At 41.1% G+C, this 16,686-nt stretch overlaps 1 protein-coding gene and 1 long non-coding RNA gene across 3 annotated transcripts; one reads left to right on the forward strand and one right to left on the reverse strand.

The window, feature by feature from the left end:
* Nucleotides 1-1,658: 1,658 nt before the first annotated feature.
* Nucleotides 1,659-4,355, reverse strand: LOC138954658 (uncharacterized). The gene is made up of 2 exons (XM_070326447.1): nt 3,924-4,355; nt 1,659-3,072 (listed from the first exon to the last, which is right to left on the reverse strand). The coding sequence occupies exons 1-2, from the start codon at nt 4,338-4,340 to the stop codon at nt 3,016-3,018; spliced, it is 474 nt and encodes a 157-aa protein (XP_070182548.1). The 5' UTR covers nt 4,341-4,355; the 3' UTR covers nt 1,659-3,015.
* Nucleotides 4,356-4,411: 56 nt separating this feature from the next.
* LOC138954659 (uncharacterized) lies at nt 4,412-12,297 on the forward strand. 2 transcript variants are annotated; one of them, XR_011451928.1, is made up of 5 exons: nt 4,412-6,298; nt 7,116-7,258; nt 8,057-8,286; nt 9,216-9,380; nt 10,714-12,297. It is a non-coding gene; the product is annotated as an uncharacterized lncRNA (long non-coding RNA). The 2 variants fall into 2 exon arrangements; XR_011451927.1 differs by lacking the exon at nt 4,412-6,298 and having other exon boundaries at nt 6,428-7,258.
* Nucleotides 12,298-16,686: the final 4,389 nt, after the last annotated feature.

Consider the following 16,686-nt stretch of genomic DNA (forward strand, 5'->3'; position numbering starts at 1 on the left):
AGAGAGGGCTGATTTCGGGGAAGCAGAGACGGTAACCACCCCGCTATAGTGACCAGACCCTGGCTGGTGCCGTCAGTGTGTTAAGGTACTGTGAGTATCCCTCAGTGAAAACACACACACACACACACACACACACACACACACTCCGGCACACACACACACACACACACACACACACACACACACACACACACACACACACACACACACTGAACACGGCATATTGAAAATAAGAGGGATAAACTCAATGAAAGACAAAATATGGTTATTTGATATAATAGAGGAAGACAAAATAGTGACAAAATAACAGGACTGCAAAAACGGATATCCCTGTAATGCTGTACGAACAGTCCTCCGTCATCCGATCTTTAATCAACCTTCTCCACCCCTTCCCAGCCAGCATGATTCTGCGTGACGCATGCGTTATTTCTGCGTTTTTCATGCGGGGATGCGTACGGCCTCGTGACACCTTCGCTTCGCGCGCGTTACTTTTCGCCAACTTTTACGCAGATTGTCGCATTCGAAACGACTTCACCACGCAGTGTTTAGCACGCATGGATTCAATGAAAAGGTGATTGCAATTTTTGTTTTTTCCTAATTTTATACTGTGGGTTTATGCATTTACTTCATGAAATAATTTATTATATTTTATGTTATTAAAAAATATTTACTTTTAAATTTTGGTTATGAATAGTTATTCTTCTTCAAAAACTTCTTTTTTTTTTTAGAAAAAAATTTGCATAAAAACTTTCAATCCGCTATCTAAACAATCAGTTTATCTTAAGACAGTTTCGGTTAAAAAAAAATGCATTTAAAAGTTTAATAAAATATTTTTATTTTATGTAATGGTTTTCCCATTTAATTTTTATTTAATCATTTTGTTATTACTAACATTTATTTGCTTAATTGTTATCCTGATTATTTTTATCTTAAAATAAATATGATTATTTTAATTTGTATTATCATTATAATTGTTTTAGCATGTAATATAATTATTGTAATGGGGATTTGGTATTGTTGTAGGAATCAGCTTTCCACAAAATAATGTTGTGGAAAAATCTAGGCAAAGCATAATAAAAATATTATATGAACAGAAAAGATAACTGAAATCTATATGAACACCCATAACAAAACGATAAAAACATTTTAATAAAAATTCAGATTAAACAAAAAAATGTAAACTAAAGTAACTTTGAAACTAATTATCTACTCAAAATAAAGGCTGATGTTAATGGTTACATAAAATTTGTTCTCAGCATATTTTCATTTTATTTTATTTTGCTTTGGAAGAAAATATCCATGAAAGTTCAATTTCAGGGGAGACAGTTACCTTGACTGAAAAGAGCAATTTATTGAAGTTATTTCCCTTGTCTGTCAGACCTACTTCAATCAGACAATCTCCAACTTCCTGTTGGCAAGAAGTCTGTCAAATCCACATTGTATCGGCGGTTTTTTTGCTTTTTCTTCATATTGACTTGTATTTATGCTGTGCATAAAATCATTTTTGCATGTTCAGATGTGCGAGGATAGACAAGAATTTAAGATAAAAAGTTTTCCGAAACCGGACAATCAGCCAGCGCCAGCCAGCGCCACAGTCACCACCACAACCACATGAAACGTTCATTGCCAGTTTACGCTGAAAATGTTTATTGGTCGACACCACAGGTCGTTCATTTTCAGCGCAGATAATGCATACAAAATCAGTGGAATATTTTCATAAATTCCACAAAAACTATGATTGACATAATCATATACATTGGGTTGTACATTTGCATAAATTCACCAAGAACAAAAATTGTCTTACACATCATAGATGGCATTGTCCACTATGTATTAGCTTACTGTTTTTTGTTCTTGTTTCCAGCTTCACCAACAAGCTGTCAAATTTTACTAGACTGGTCACCGGGTTACTTCCCTTTATCTACCGCTTTCTGCATCCGCTCATTAGACCATCATCAAAAAACTTATATTGGCAACTCTAAAAAACAATAAACATTGTGTTTTAGCCCAATTAAAGCACATCGATTAAATACATAATGTCTGTCATTCACCACCAATCCGGCGGTACGCGCCCACACAACTACGTTATGGTGGAGTAAGGGGATGGCGGTGGGGTTGAAAATTTTCGCACAGTTGTTTGGGACGTCTGGCACTGGCTACCGCAGATGCAGAAATGGCAGAGAGACTGATCTTGGGCCGGCTGGCCAATGGGAAGACGGCATTCCGCTCATTAGTTATGCATATGACCTGTGCTCTGGCACCGTCTATACACCACAATCTCGCTTCTCTTCACACCCAAAAATATCATTTATGCTGTGCATAAAATCATTTTTGCATGTTCAGATGTGCGAGGATAGACAAGAATTTAAGATAAAAAGTTTTCCGAAACCGGACAATCAGCCAGCGCCAGCCAGCGCCACAGTCACCACCACAACCACATGAAACGTTCATTGCCAGTTTACGCTGAAAATGTTTATTGGTCGACACCACAGGTCGTTCATTTTCAGCGCAGATAATGCATACAAAATCAGTGGAATATTTTCATAAATTCCACAAAAACTATGATTGACATAATCATATACATTGGGTTGTACATTTGCATAAATTCACCAAGAACAAAAATTGTCTTACACATCATAGATGGCATTGTCCACTATGTATTAGCTTACTGTTTTTTGTTCTTGTTTCCAGCTTCACCAACAAGCTGTCAAATTTTACTAGACTGGTCACCGGGTTACTTCCCTTTATCTACCGCTTTCTGCATCCGCTCATTAGACCATCATCAAAAAACTTATATTGGCAACTCTAAAAAACAATAAACATTGTGTTTTAGCCCAATTAAAGCACATCGATTAAATACATAATGTCTGTCATTCACCACCAATCCGGCGGTACGCGCCACCACCTGATGACTCACATCAGGTACCGCCACCAATCAAAATCGACCTTTCTCGGAAAGTTGCACTGCACACTTTCTTATAATCCCAGGCTGCACTGCACACCTGTGATCCCATGTTAATGTTCTGCTGCACTGCACGCAGACATGTGCCTGACCTCCCCCTTTCTGTTGCACTGCACACAGAGAGAAGCCCTACGTTTTACCTGATCTACCAGTTGTGCACCCTGATGTAAGACAAGAAAGCGTTAGAAGACCATCTGCCCGCCTGACGGATTTGAGCGTCCGATGCCCCGTTCCGAGCCATGTGGGAGGCACCCCCAATCCTAAAGCTATGCGATTTGAAGTTCTGTTTGGGCAGGCCACAAAATTGGAAAACCAACTGTAGTTGCTCGTTGAATTCCCTGGCCGTTATGGGTGCCCCCGACATAGCTCGGAACAACGGCCCCGTTGCGTTCCCACGAATGCTCATGTAGGCCCGCATGGCCTCTACCGCGCATGGGACGCCTGCCTTGGCTTTCTCTACGGTATGGGTAACTGGTTTTGCGCTAGATTTGAAATTGCGGAACGTTATGGTCAATGCCTGTCCGTCCAGTCGGACATCTCCCCTATGCAATACGTTTTCTGGTTCCCGGGATACCGCCATTTCCCCCACCCGCAATAATGAGTGAAAGGCCAAGGTGCACATAGCCCGGAAACGTATCTTCTCGTAGTTCTCCCCAATGGCCACCTCGCTCTTCTCCATAATTGAGTTAAGGATAGGGACAGTAATGGGCAACCTTGTATCCTTCCCTTTGTCACCCACCCTTTTGCACCCCTGCAGTAGTCTTTTGACAGTATAATCAATAGTGGGATCCCCTAACCCATTCAATTTATGGACGCAACTGATTGCTGAAACTGCGGACATCACCGTTGAAGCCGCCTTCCCTTCCTCATGCAACGAACCAATGTACAGACACACCGCTGCAGTGCTCATTGGCAAGGAAGTAGAAAACCCTCTCTGTTTCAAAAAACTAGTCACGCTCACCCAGGTCCTTCTATATGCTTGTTGTGTCCCTTTGGCGTACGAGGCTGTCAACAGCTCTCCTAGTCGCCTATCCCCCCCAATTGTTCTGGCAGAGGTGAAATCCCAACCGGAAGTGGCTCTGCATGTGGACACAATTGCCGGAACCTCGTCATCGGAGTGTCCAGAGTGCCCAGCCATGCCTGAGTTGGATTTTCCACCCGTAGAGGTGGTCGATCCTGCGGGCGATGCCTCAGGCGCCGGCGTCTTGGCGGCCCGAATCTCCGCAATCTCCTTCCTCAGGGCCTTCTGCTCAGCAAGGAGCTGGGTTAGCGACTCCTTCACGCCCATTTCGTCCTCTCCTTCAGCCTCCTCGTCTCGGAACCTCTTCGGGGGCTGCTTTGAGGGACGCCCCGGTCGCTTGGTTGGACGCTTCGACATCCTGAAACACTTCAAAGGCCACTAAGCATCAGGGGCCTATTTTTTTTTTTTTTTTTTTTTTTTTTTTTTTTTTTTTTTTTTTTTTTTTTTTATATATATGCAGCACGGGCTGTACCAATAAAACATTCCCCATGAAGTCACAACCGGTTCTACCAAACCAGAACCAACAATGACGTCACTCCAGAAGCTGGAAAGGATATTCCCTCCTATTCCACTCCCGGCATCAAAGCTCTGCGTCTGGCGTCTTCGGTAGAACCCAACCACTTCAGTCTGGGAATAAACCTTGGTACCCCGTTCGTGCTGCATCTACACTCCTATTGTGGTTCTGCCCTCAGCACGAGAGTACACCTAAGAAAACACTGTCAATCTGATCATGCAGCACGGGCTGTACCAATACACATTCCCCATGAAGTCACAACCGGTTCTACCAAACCAGAACCAACAATGACGTCACTCCAAAAGCTGGAAAGGATACCCCATCCTATTCCACTCCCGGCATCAAAGCTCTGCGTCTGGCGTCTTCGGTAGAACCCAACCACTTCAGTCTGGGAATAAACCTTGGTACCCCGTCCGTGCCGCATCTACCCCTATTGTGGTTCTGCCATCAGCACGAGAGGATACCGGCTATCACTATTAGCCCCCACTTCCCTCTCACCCGCTGAACAACCACAACACCTTCTTACCTCATTGGTCTATATGCCGACTGTCCAACAGAACTTTTCTCAGTGCTCTGTACAGTAGCATGTGCCCCGACCCTGACAGATGAATCCCATCTGCTAAAAAATGTTTCTGATACTGAGCAAACTTCTCTGCTGGAGGGAAAGCCACGTAGTGGGGGAACAAACCCACTATCCTGTGTGCCGTTTTCAGCTGTTGATGAAGAAGCCTATTCACCTCCCTGGCTATGTCATTGAAACCCCCCCAGCCACTGTATCTCTGTGTCATCCCTGACACCACCACTACTGAGTTTGCCAATGTTTGCACCCTCACACACAGATGCCACAGCTCACGAAACACTTTATTCGGTGTCGTTCCGGGAACAATATTATTGTCCCCCACCATTAGCACTATCACTCCCCATTTTTTCCGGGTGAAAATGGCCCTGTTCTGTTCTAGCATTGATTCAACGTCGCTTATTTTTCGGCCCCCTCTCCCATCGAATATCTGCTCAAAACCATCAAAACCTAAATCTGGCCGCACCCCCTCATCTGTGTTCACAAATCGCTGAAACCTCCACGTGAAAGAGTGCCCGACCACCGCACAACTTGTAAACATTTTCGCTCCCGCCGTCTTTCTTCACAAAGAAACTAGTCACGTGACCGAGCGATTCGCGTTGCCACTGCTCGGACCAATTTTAATGCCAGGAGAAGATGATACTGTCTTCTTTTCTCCCTGAACACTTTTACTGACGGCTGTCAGCTAATTGTACCATCACCGTCTACCTAGCTATCACCCTCGTTCCTTCGAGTGTCACTCCCGGCAAACGTGAAACCACGTGTTTCTGCCTACGGTGCCACGCTGTCTCCCAGTTTCCCAAACTCCAAACTTTCCTTGCAGACAACTAATTGGCCCCACTCGAGCCTATTACCGCTGTTTCGATCTCAATCGCCCCTCTCGACAATCAAGCAACAAAACAAAACAAAACAAGGTAAAAGTACGTGTACCTTCTCTTTCCAAAAACCTTGAAACGTTGAAAATTTTCGCACAGTTGTTTGGGACGTCTGGCACTGGCTACCGCAGATGCAGAAATGGCAGAGAGACTGATCTTGGGCCGGCTGGCCAATGGGAAGACGGCATTCCGCTCATTAGTTATGCATATGACCTGTGCTCTGGCACCGTCTATACACCACAATCTCGCTTCTCTTCACACCCAAAAATATCATTTTTGACTTGCTTATTGGATGCAAGGTAATCTTATCCTTCTCTCTGAAATGAAGATTGACTTCTTTCAAGAATAGGTAAGTTGATCAACTGAAGGAAAGATTTGGGAATTTGAATTTTTGATAGCTCGCGGCTTCGGCTTCCGAGTTTGATGGCAGAGAGAATTTCTCACACTTTCGATTTTTTTTTCGCCTAGAAGAACACTGTTCTATTCATTCATGTTTGTTTTGTCTGAAAGATGGATGAATGAACTAACTTTTCCAAAAACATAAAGTTGATTGATGCAGTGGTTTGTTTTTAAGGAGTTGTGGAAGAGTGAAAATACCATCCGAATCCCGATTCGCGGGTCGCTCACGGCACCATAAAAACTGAATTTTCGTTTATCATTTTATGTCTCATTGTCTGTTTCTTGGTGAACTTTGGTTGGTTCCTAATCTGGTCGAGTCATTGCGGCAGCAGTTGTCAGGAGCTTTAGTAGTAATACTAATAGGCTCTTCATATATCTGGTTTTTTTTTATTTGTATCTTTTTATTTTTCCACAGATGTTCAACTTTCAGTTCCGCATACTGACATAGACTCATAGTCATGATAGTGGAATATTCTGTGTCTGAGTCTCGGAAAAGAGAAAAATTACCCTTGTTCCCGAGGCATGCATAGACTAGAGAGGCAGGCAGAGGCTGTGTCAGCGTGTGCAGTGATAAAGTTGAAAAACAGATTTTTTTGAAATAAAAATAAAAAATACATCACAGAGAAAATAAATATACTAATTTAGTGAAATTGAGATGCTTATATTTAATAATTAATATTCCAGTTTTGATGTTTGCGTGTTACTGTTACTGTTAGGTTTGGGAATCAATGTGATCCTATTTAACTTCCAAGTATTTATTTTTTCAGAAAGCTTTGACTTGAGTATGACGGTGCTCACTGCTTGTTTGAACTGAAGGTGAAGAAAGCTGAGATGGACAGTGACCTTAACACCGCCACCGATGCCAGTAACGCAGACTGTCGTTCCGTCCCGGCAAGGTGAAGATGAACAGGTATGGCTCGATAGCAATGAGTGTCTCATTCAGAGTCATTGATAGTGACACTGACAGCGTCTTTTTGTTCTGTGACTTTGGCTTATTTTGTGTTTTATTCTTTTAGTTATAACCAGATGTGTCAAACAAATTCAGCTGATCTCTTTTACTGTTTTAGTGAAACAAATGTATTGTTTCCAGCAAAGGGAAAAAAAATCGGGTGGGGGCGGTTGGTCGATTTTATTTTTATATTTAAATTTTTATTTTATTTTAATAGTTTTATTGATGTTTGTTTTTAATTAACACAGGCATCTCATTGATGAGAAAGTGTGAACTGTGTCCGCGGGATGCCAGAGAAGAGTAACTTTTCATCCAAAGTCTGCAAAATTGAATTTAAAATTTAACCTTTTTGATGAATATTTTTGAATGAATACAAAAAGTTCTAGTGTTTGGAGGAAAAGTTAAGGTCAGTTCAACTTTAAACAAGGATTTTTAGTGTGTGTTTGTTCTTCTGTCTAAAAAAAAAAAAAAAAAATCTGCTTGAAGTAAATACACACAAAAATTTTCATCTCCAACTGCTGAGTCCCTACATCTTTTTACCCCATCAAATGCCACTCTGTATGCCCCTTTAAAAATTGATTGCAATATATATATTCCTCATCTTCTCCTGAATTCAAAAATATAGAGATGTCACGTTTACTTTGAACATTTGCTCAGATTGTTTTTTAGTGCTGATGGTTTCTTTTCAGGCCGACAGATTGTCTAAAATATGTATTGCTTCATGTAAATGACTTTTTGTTCTTCTTTTCTTCTATTCAGCGGACACAAGACTACGAGCAGCGCAGAGCGGCAAGATAAACATCAGTTCTTGCTGCTGGAGAAGGTTCTACAGGAGCAGATGGACCTGATGCGACTAATTTAGTAATTGGTCGCCAAAGAATCATGGATGAGCTAGAGCCTGTGCTACTGTTCGATGGAGTCATCTTTTTACTGTTGAGTGTGGAAGATGTTGAAGGCACATGATGGATCTGTCGAAGGAGTGATCACTGGTAGGTGGCTTTGAATGCTATTGTTGAAGCAGACCAGTCATGCCTGTGCTATTTTCCCCAGATAACTGTAGCAAGATCTTGTGAGAGTGACATGTTATTGTTAGACGCTCTTTAGGCTTTAAATGTTACCTTGAGTGTGTGCTTTTTGGAGGATGCCAGATGTCATCACGGTTCACGGGTGTATCTTAACTGACTAAACTGTTCATCAGTTCTCAGTCATGACCAGTTTCCCATTATCCTGGGAATTCATGCAAGGTTTATGCGTATTGGTCACATTTGTGAATTTAACCAACACATTTTGATGATAAAACTATGCTTATGGGTACGCACAATGATGGGCCTCTTTTTCTCATGTGGGGTGCGGAAAATGCATGCACCACTTTGTTTTCTGTGATCATTGCATCTGTGAGAAATAATGCAAATATTGCTCTGTGGCCAGAGCAGAGAGCTGCCATCTGCTAGGTTTTCAGGGATGTAACAGAAATTGCTACGCTGTTTCCTCAAGTTCAAAATTGCAAGTGCTACACTCAAGCAAATAATCACAAACATGCAACAGTGCCTTCTTGTGAGTTCTGATTCTCACTTTGTGTAGGCATCGGATTATGGGTCAGAAAAAAATTGTCCACACTGAATAGTATCACGGTTGACGCTCTCTTCTAACTATGTTTGTGCTTTCCAAATGAAGATTTGTGAGATAGTATTGAATGATTGATGCAGGTCACCTGAGGTGTGTGATTACATTTTATGACAATGCTACACTCAATCACCATTTGCTCTTCTGAAAACTTTTTTTTTAAAGCAAGTGCGATTATTGATTTTTTGTTCCAGGTGACAGTATGATGCTTCCAGATTGAATTGTTTGTATGTGAAGAAGAGCTGTCTGAATATTTGATTTTTGGAATTCAGTTGGCTTGTTTTGTTTGTTTCAGATCCATGACCATGAGCTCGGTGTGGTTGGTGGACATGAACTAAAGACGACTACTGATGCTGTGATGACGAAGGTGTTCCATAGGCTACACGGTTGCTGACAGGGGGCTCTGGGGGAGGGCAGGGAAAGAGACCATGGTGTACGCTGCGACTAAAAGCCATCGACAGTGAGTTGTTTTTCATAATTTGTAAAATCATCCTGGTCCTTTTAGGAAGAAGATAAAATCCATGTCTACAAAACAACAAGTTATTTCTGTCTCAAATTTTGTTCTTTGGAATCAATTTTAAATTTGCCATGTTTCACATGTGAATGATAGTTGTCAAAGCTTTTACACTTAACATTAAATTGCTAGAAGCCAAGAAGCCAAGTTCCTGAGCTCATTTGTCAGTGTCATGGATTTTCGACTACATACGAAATAAGGATGTTAGCAAACGAACGTATGATGTCGTCACATATGCGTCTGCACGTCACAGTACATGTATTATGAATTTCCGAAGGCCCCCAAAGAAAAAGTCATAGTAAAGGTAACTTTAACCACTTGACTGCCTTATGACGGGTATACCAGTCATGCGCTTGTGCAGCCGCAGCGCCTTAGGACGGGTAAACCCGTCTTCTCCGTTCCGGGATTTTCCAGAAATGCTACGTCACTGCTGACACACAAATAGCAGCCAATGGCTTGGTAGGATACCTCATTCTCATGAATAAACATAAATGGTGACGCGGTTTTGCGTTTGAAGGCTATTTTCGGCCTTGTCGACAGGGTATGGGAGAGAAATCTCGACTCGTCAAAATGGCTAACGGTGACTGTCGACCGGGCCCTAGTAGGGAAAAACAAAGCCGGACTGACGCTACAGGCGGTGCAAATGATTATGGATACTGACAGGGGAAGGGGGAGATCTTCTTTCGGACAATTCGTTGGAAACAGGTAGATGACAGTGATTATAATCCTTTCTTGGAGCGAGCAAAACAGCCACCTGTGTTTGATCCACAGGCACCGGAAGATGCGCCGGACTGATTTTTCAAAAGTTCATATTTAAACATCATTATAAGCCAAACTAATTATCATTTCCATGATTAGACACTAAAAACAGATTCTTGGTTCAATTTCCTTTAAAAACAACATAGGTTTTACTTACCTACCTACTGCCACTAGTTTGAAGCTAGATTTTTGTGTGAATTATTACACCCCAAACTCCAATATTCCCTGGCAGTCAGGAATGCACATACCCAAGTTTTGATTGGCAGCGAAAGGGTTAAAACAAATATTAGGGTAGGTATTTTTTTTTACTTCTCTTCTACAAGGATTACAATGTGTTGTAATTTCCTCACTCAAGTATAGTTGGTGTGTTGTAAAAGCGTATGGTGTGTATGCAAGTTTGTGTGTCTGTATGATTTTTAGCAAGTTTACAGGCGTCAGGAAATAAACTTGAGACTTTTCTCAAATCAGTGATAGTTGTTTGATGATCTAAGTTCATGTTATTTTTTGTTTTGTCATGCAGAGGCTGTTCCGTGAAGCTGTACGGGTGCCACAGGTCAAGACCTTGAAGACGGCCGTTCAAGACTGGTTTTTGGAAGCCTGTGATAAAAGAAAGAGACAACAGGCCATGGAAGAGCCTTCATGATTTGGTTTGCAGTAATTGAACTTTGTAATCTCTGTAGGCTTATTTACAATGCTAGTTGCAAAAATTTGATGAATGTAAGATTTGACTCGCCTGAGAAATTCTAGTGAGTAATTGTATTTCACAGTTCAGGTCTGTGTGGCTGATGGGTAATGTACAGAAGAGTCTGGGGTTTTGTTGGACATTATTTAAGCTAAGCTTTAAACTTCACACTCTTCTACAGATGATGTTCAGACATGATGTACCCTTTTAGGTTGTGTCAGAACGACAGAAGACTAAACTGGAAGTGCTCAACTACCATTACTATCAGTGGAGACGCATGGATGCATTTGAACTTTTCTTGTGGGTATCCCATACTAAAAATATAGAATACATGATTCTGGAAAAGCTGTTCAAGGGCACTTACACACTATATTCGATTTTTAATACACGACTCAAACCTTCAGGCTAAATTAAAATGAATAAAATACAAGTATAAAGAGTTCAGAAAAGAAGAAAACAAAAAGTGAACAAATAGAAAGAAAAGGTTTTAACAATTCCTTGTCATTTATGGGAGTCGAACGCAAACAACCTAGGCAGCTTGAAGGAGACAATGCATGATGCGGGTTTTTTATTTATTATTTTTTGGAGTTGAGTTGAGAATTTAGAAGCGAGACTAGAAATATACTTTTTTTGTGTGCTGTTAAAACCGTTATGATTGGATTTCTATAGATGTAAGTCTTGGTGCACCTGATAAAAATTTAGCCCTTGAATGCAGGCAGTGTAAGGTAAATGAAGCAAAGTTCTCTCCGAAACAGCAAAAAAAATGCATTTCAATTATATTGATCCTCGCCACCTTATTTTGTAGCTGGCCGCTGGAGACTTGTCTATCATTTTGTGAGTAAGCTGCGTGTTTTACATCCATTTTGAGATGGCAAACCTATGTTTTACGCAGTCTGATAAGTTTTTTTTAATTTATGAGTTTTATGTCATGTTTTTTTTTAAATTTATGAGTTTATGTCATGTTGGTGTGCTTATACATGTATATCAGTGGAGAAGGGGCATTGAATAAGTGTTTCTTTTCGATATCATTGTTCTGAATTTTGACTATTAGCTGGCATTTTACCTTTTGTTTCATTATTGTAGTTGTTACTTTTGTGTAGTGAAACTTGATAACTCACTGCTGCCCATGTCTAGGTTGTGTCAATTGTTTTTTCTTCACTGAACGTACCACTGATTATCAATGATGACATCAGGGTTTTGTTCTGTTTTTTCTCTGGCATTTGAATTTGCTTCAAATCATTGTGAACTTTTTTTTTCCATGCAAAGTTACTGGTATATGTGAATATGTTAACACACTTCAAATCAAAACCTGAAATGTCTCCTTTTTAAAAGTAATTTTTTTAATTTCTTTTATTTAAATGGTACACATTCATATGATTGTCTCCCTTTTTTTTTCTTTTTTTTTTCTTCTTTTTTTTTTCTCTCTCCTTCTCTTATTTTGTTTTTTTTCTTTCTTATTCTTCGGTTTGTTCTTCCTTTTATCTTCTTATCCTCTTTCTCTTGCTTGTTCCTTGTCCCAGTATGCTTTCACGCCGCCCCATCTAATTATTTTGTGCTCCATCCACATCTGAATTTCGTTCAGCTGCCTTGTCCGAAATGTGTGTGGGGCACATATGTATGTTTAATGTCAATGTTCATGTTTCAAGTTCCTTGCTTTGTGAATTGCATACCAATGTTTTATGCAGTCGTGATAGATTCTAAATGTATGTGTTATCCTAGTTTGGTGTACATTGACTGGATTTCGATCCCTGGAGAATGGGCATTAACTAAGTGTTTGTTTGTGATATCATTAGTAATCTGAAGTTCAACTATTAGCTGGCTTGTAGAACTGTTTTTCTCTTTTTGTTGCTGTTCTGTATTCAAACATGTTGATACAACTCACTGCTGCCTATGCCTAGGCTGTGCCAATTATTTATTTATTTGTTTACATCAATGTGATATAGTGACGAGTGTACATCAAAATTCTCTCTTATAAGTTATACTGGATTCTTCACTGCATGTACTACGGCGTATCGATGATGACTATCAGGGTTTTGTTCTATTTATTCTTTGTTCTGCCAATTTGAATTCTGCTTTGAATAGTATTTTGATCATTTTTGTTTCCGTGCTGCTGGTATGTCAAAATGCAGTGAAATTAAAACCTGGAAGTCACAATGGCAATAAGCGAGATTCAAATCTCTCCTTTGTTTTAATCAATTTATTTGACTGCATTTTTGTTTTAGAACTTGTACATAATTATGATCATCTCTGTTATCGAACCTGCACGCTTGACCTTTGTCTTTCTGGATCAATACAATGTTGTGCACTGCCCATTATTTGTTTGTGAGTGCGTAAAGCGGTTGTGTGGTCTGCGTAAAATTGTGTAGGTCAATCGTGACATCTGCGTGGAGAGTGCGTCAAATGCGTGAGAATGCGTAAAGCAATTGTGACATCTGCGTGGAGAGTGCGTCAAATGCGTGAGAATGCGTACAGCAATTGTGACATCTGCGTGAAGAGAGCGTAAAAAGCGCGTAATGCCTGAGAATGCGTCAATAATTCGTGACATCTGCGTGGAGAGTGCGTAAGATGATCAGGACATCTGCGTCAAGAGCGCGTTAAATGCGTAAAGCAATCGTGTCGTCTGCGTGGAGAGCGCGTTAATAGCGTGAGAATGCGTAAAGCAATCGTGACGTCTGCGTGGAGAGTGCGAATTTGTCTTAGTGTCAAATAAGCGTGCGCTGGAGGTGCGTATGGTCTGCGTAATCTGAGGGAAAACGAGTGTGTCACGCATGTATTTCGCTTTGCAAAATCGCGCGCGTTACGCATGCGTCCAGTGCAGTTGTTACGCAGAGTTTGGCGACTGCGACACGCATTCGCTGCGCAAAATTTTGCTGGCTGGGTTATTGGAGCTGATCCCCTGCATCACGCTTTACACCGTGTGAACGATTGTTCGTGCACTTGGGGTGTATTGGAGAACTTCTGTATGGCCAAAAGAACTTTCCCACTAGCATAGTGTTGTAAATGCATAACGGGTAATGATTGCATGTAAGACATGTACATTTTGAAATGGTATTTCCTGTGCCTGTGGTTCACTGAGCTTCGCTGAACCAGAGAGCGCCATTTGCATTGAATTTTGGAGATTGCGAGCGCGGAATTGTAACATGAGGAGAACCAGGGTTGGAGGGGCTGAGAAAAATAACTTGTTTTTACACCCCCGGTATAGGGGTGTGTATAGGTTTCGGTCGATGTGTTTGTTTGTGTGTTTGTGTGTTTGTTTGTGTGTTTGTTTGTGTGTTTGTGTTCGCATATAGATCTCAAGAATGAACGGACCGATCGTCACCAAACTTGGTGAACAGGTTCTATACATTCCTGAGACGGTCCTTACAAAAATTGGGACCAGTCAAACACACGGTTAGGGAGTTATTGGTGGATTAAGATTCTACAAGGACTTATATAGAAACATTATAATGGTCAAAGGAAAATAACCATTCTCACTGCACCCATTCTCACTGCCACCAACTGAAAAGGTTATTTCCCTTTGACGGGGGTGTTTTTTCTACCTCGGAGAAATTTTTTTGTTTGGGTTCAAGTTTATTTGATCGGTACTTTCTCCCTGTGAAAGTCCATGTAAGAAGTAAAACAAGTCGCGTAAGGCGAAAATACAATATTTAGTCAAGTAGCTGCCATTTTTCAGCAAGACCGTATACTTGTAGCATCGTCAGTCCACCGCTCATGGCAAAGGCAGTGAAATTGACAAGAAGAGCGGGGTAGTAGTTGCGCTAAGAAGGATAGCACGCTTTTCTGTACCTCTCTTTGTTTTAACTTTCTGAGCGTGTTTTTAATCCAAACATATCATATCTATATGTTTTTGGAATCAGGAACCGACAAGGAATAAGATGAAAGTGTTTTTAAATTGATTTGGACAATTTAATTTTAATAATTATCCCAGCGAAGCTGGAGGTATCCCGTGAACGCTATTCATACTGTAATCGATTTGAGAAATGTGCATACCGAATAATACATGATAAAGAAGGATTCTTTGTGCCCGAAAATGGGCCACAGTTGGAGATGGAAGTTCACCAAAAATTGGGACCATACTAACAAAAATACGGTGGGTAAAATTGGCGCCCCCATTTTTTGAGCAAACGCCACCCAAGGCCGCTTTGGACGGGTAGAAATTCCGTAGTTTCCAAGTCTATGGATAAAGCTCGCGTAAGAAGAATACGTCACGGTCGAAAGTCTTTGACGTCAATTAATGCATCATGACGTCATGCCTCCCTGTAGTCTTTCTCTCTCGCGCGGTGTGTGTGTCTGTGTTCATTTTGTGCACATGTGTACGTGTTAGTGTTACTGTTTGTGTGTGTGTGTGTGTGTGTGTGTGTGTGTGTGTGTGTGTGTGTGTGTGTGTGAGTGTGTGTGTGGTGTGTGTGTGTGTGTGTATTTGTGTGTGCGCACGCGTGCATGAGTCTGTACTCGTGTGTGTGTGAGTGTGTGTGGTGTGTGTGTGTGTGTGTGTATTTGTGTGTGTGTGTGTGTGTGTGTGCGCACGCGTGCATGAGTCTGTACTCGTGTGTGTGAGTGTGTGTGTGTGTGTGTGTGTGTGTGTGTGTGTGTGTGTGTATTTGTGTGTGTGTGCACGCGTGCATGAGTCTGTACTCGTGTGTGTGTGAGTGTGTGTGGGGTGTGTGTGTGTGTGTGTATTTGTGTGTGTTGTATTTGCGCGCACGCGTGCATGAGTCTGTACTCGTGTGTGTGTGTGAGTGTGTGTGTGGTGTGTGTGTGTGTGTGTGTGCATACGTGTATGTGTGTGCGTGTATGTGTGTTTGTTTGTAAAGGTGTGTATGTCTGTCTGTCCTTATGTGCGAATGGGTGTGTGTTTTGTGTGTATGAAGTTTTTGTGAGAGTGAGTGATTGCGTGTGAGTGAGTGTGTGTATGTGTGCGTGTGTGACTTGGGGTGTGTGTGTGTGTGTGTGTGTGTGTGTGTGTGTGTGTGTGTGTGTGTGTGTGTGTGTGTGTGTGTGTGTGTGTTTGAGAGAGAGAAAGAGAGAGAGTAAGAGAGAAGTTTGTCTTTCGCTGGGGTATGCAGTGCCTTGGCGTTGCACATCTACTTAATTTTTATATATTTAATTTTCAGAGCTTGTTTTTAATCCGAATATAACATATTTATATGTTTTTGGAATCAGCAAATGATGGAGAATAAGATAAACGTAAATTTGGATCGTTTTATAATTTATATTTTTTTTTTACAATTTTCCGATTTTTAATGACCAAAGTCATTAATTAATTTTTAAGCCACCAAGCTGAAATGCAATACCGAACCCCGGGCTTCGTCGAAGATTACTTGACCAAAATTTGAACCAATTTGGTTGAAAAATGAGGGCGTGACAGTGCCGCCTCAACTTTCACGAAAAGCCGGATATGACGTCATCAAAGACATTTATCAAAAAAATGAAAAAAACATTCGGGGATTTCATACCCAGGAACTCTCATGTCAAATTTCATAAAGATCGGTCCAGTAGTTTAGTCTGAATCGCTCTACACACACACACACACACACACGCACGCACGCACGCACATACACCACGACCCTCGTTTCGATTCCCCCTCGATGTTAAAATATTTAGTCAAAACTTGACTAAATATAATGAATATTTGTTCCACTGTATATGTTTGGTTGTTTGATTCTAACTGGTGTTTGCTTCTGATTTCTTCGCTCGTGCTTTTCTGCCTACGGTTGTTGTAATAATTTGATGCGTTTCTGTTCCCGCTACAAGCAGGAGCTTGTTGTGCCATGTACACTGAGTGTATGTCAAACATTGTTTGCTTTCTTT

This window comes from Littorina saxatilis, unplaced genomic scaffold, assembly GCF_037325665.1.
Source record: "Littorina saxatilis isolate snail1 unplaced genomic scaffold, US_GU_Lsax_2.0 scaffold_124, whole genome shotgun sequence".
In the NCBI taxonomy this organism is placed as follows: domain Eukaryota; kingdom Metazoa; phylum Mollusca; class Gastropoda; order Littorinimorpha; family Littorinidae; genus Littorina; species Littorina saxatilis.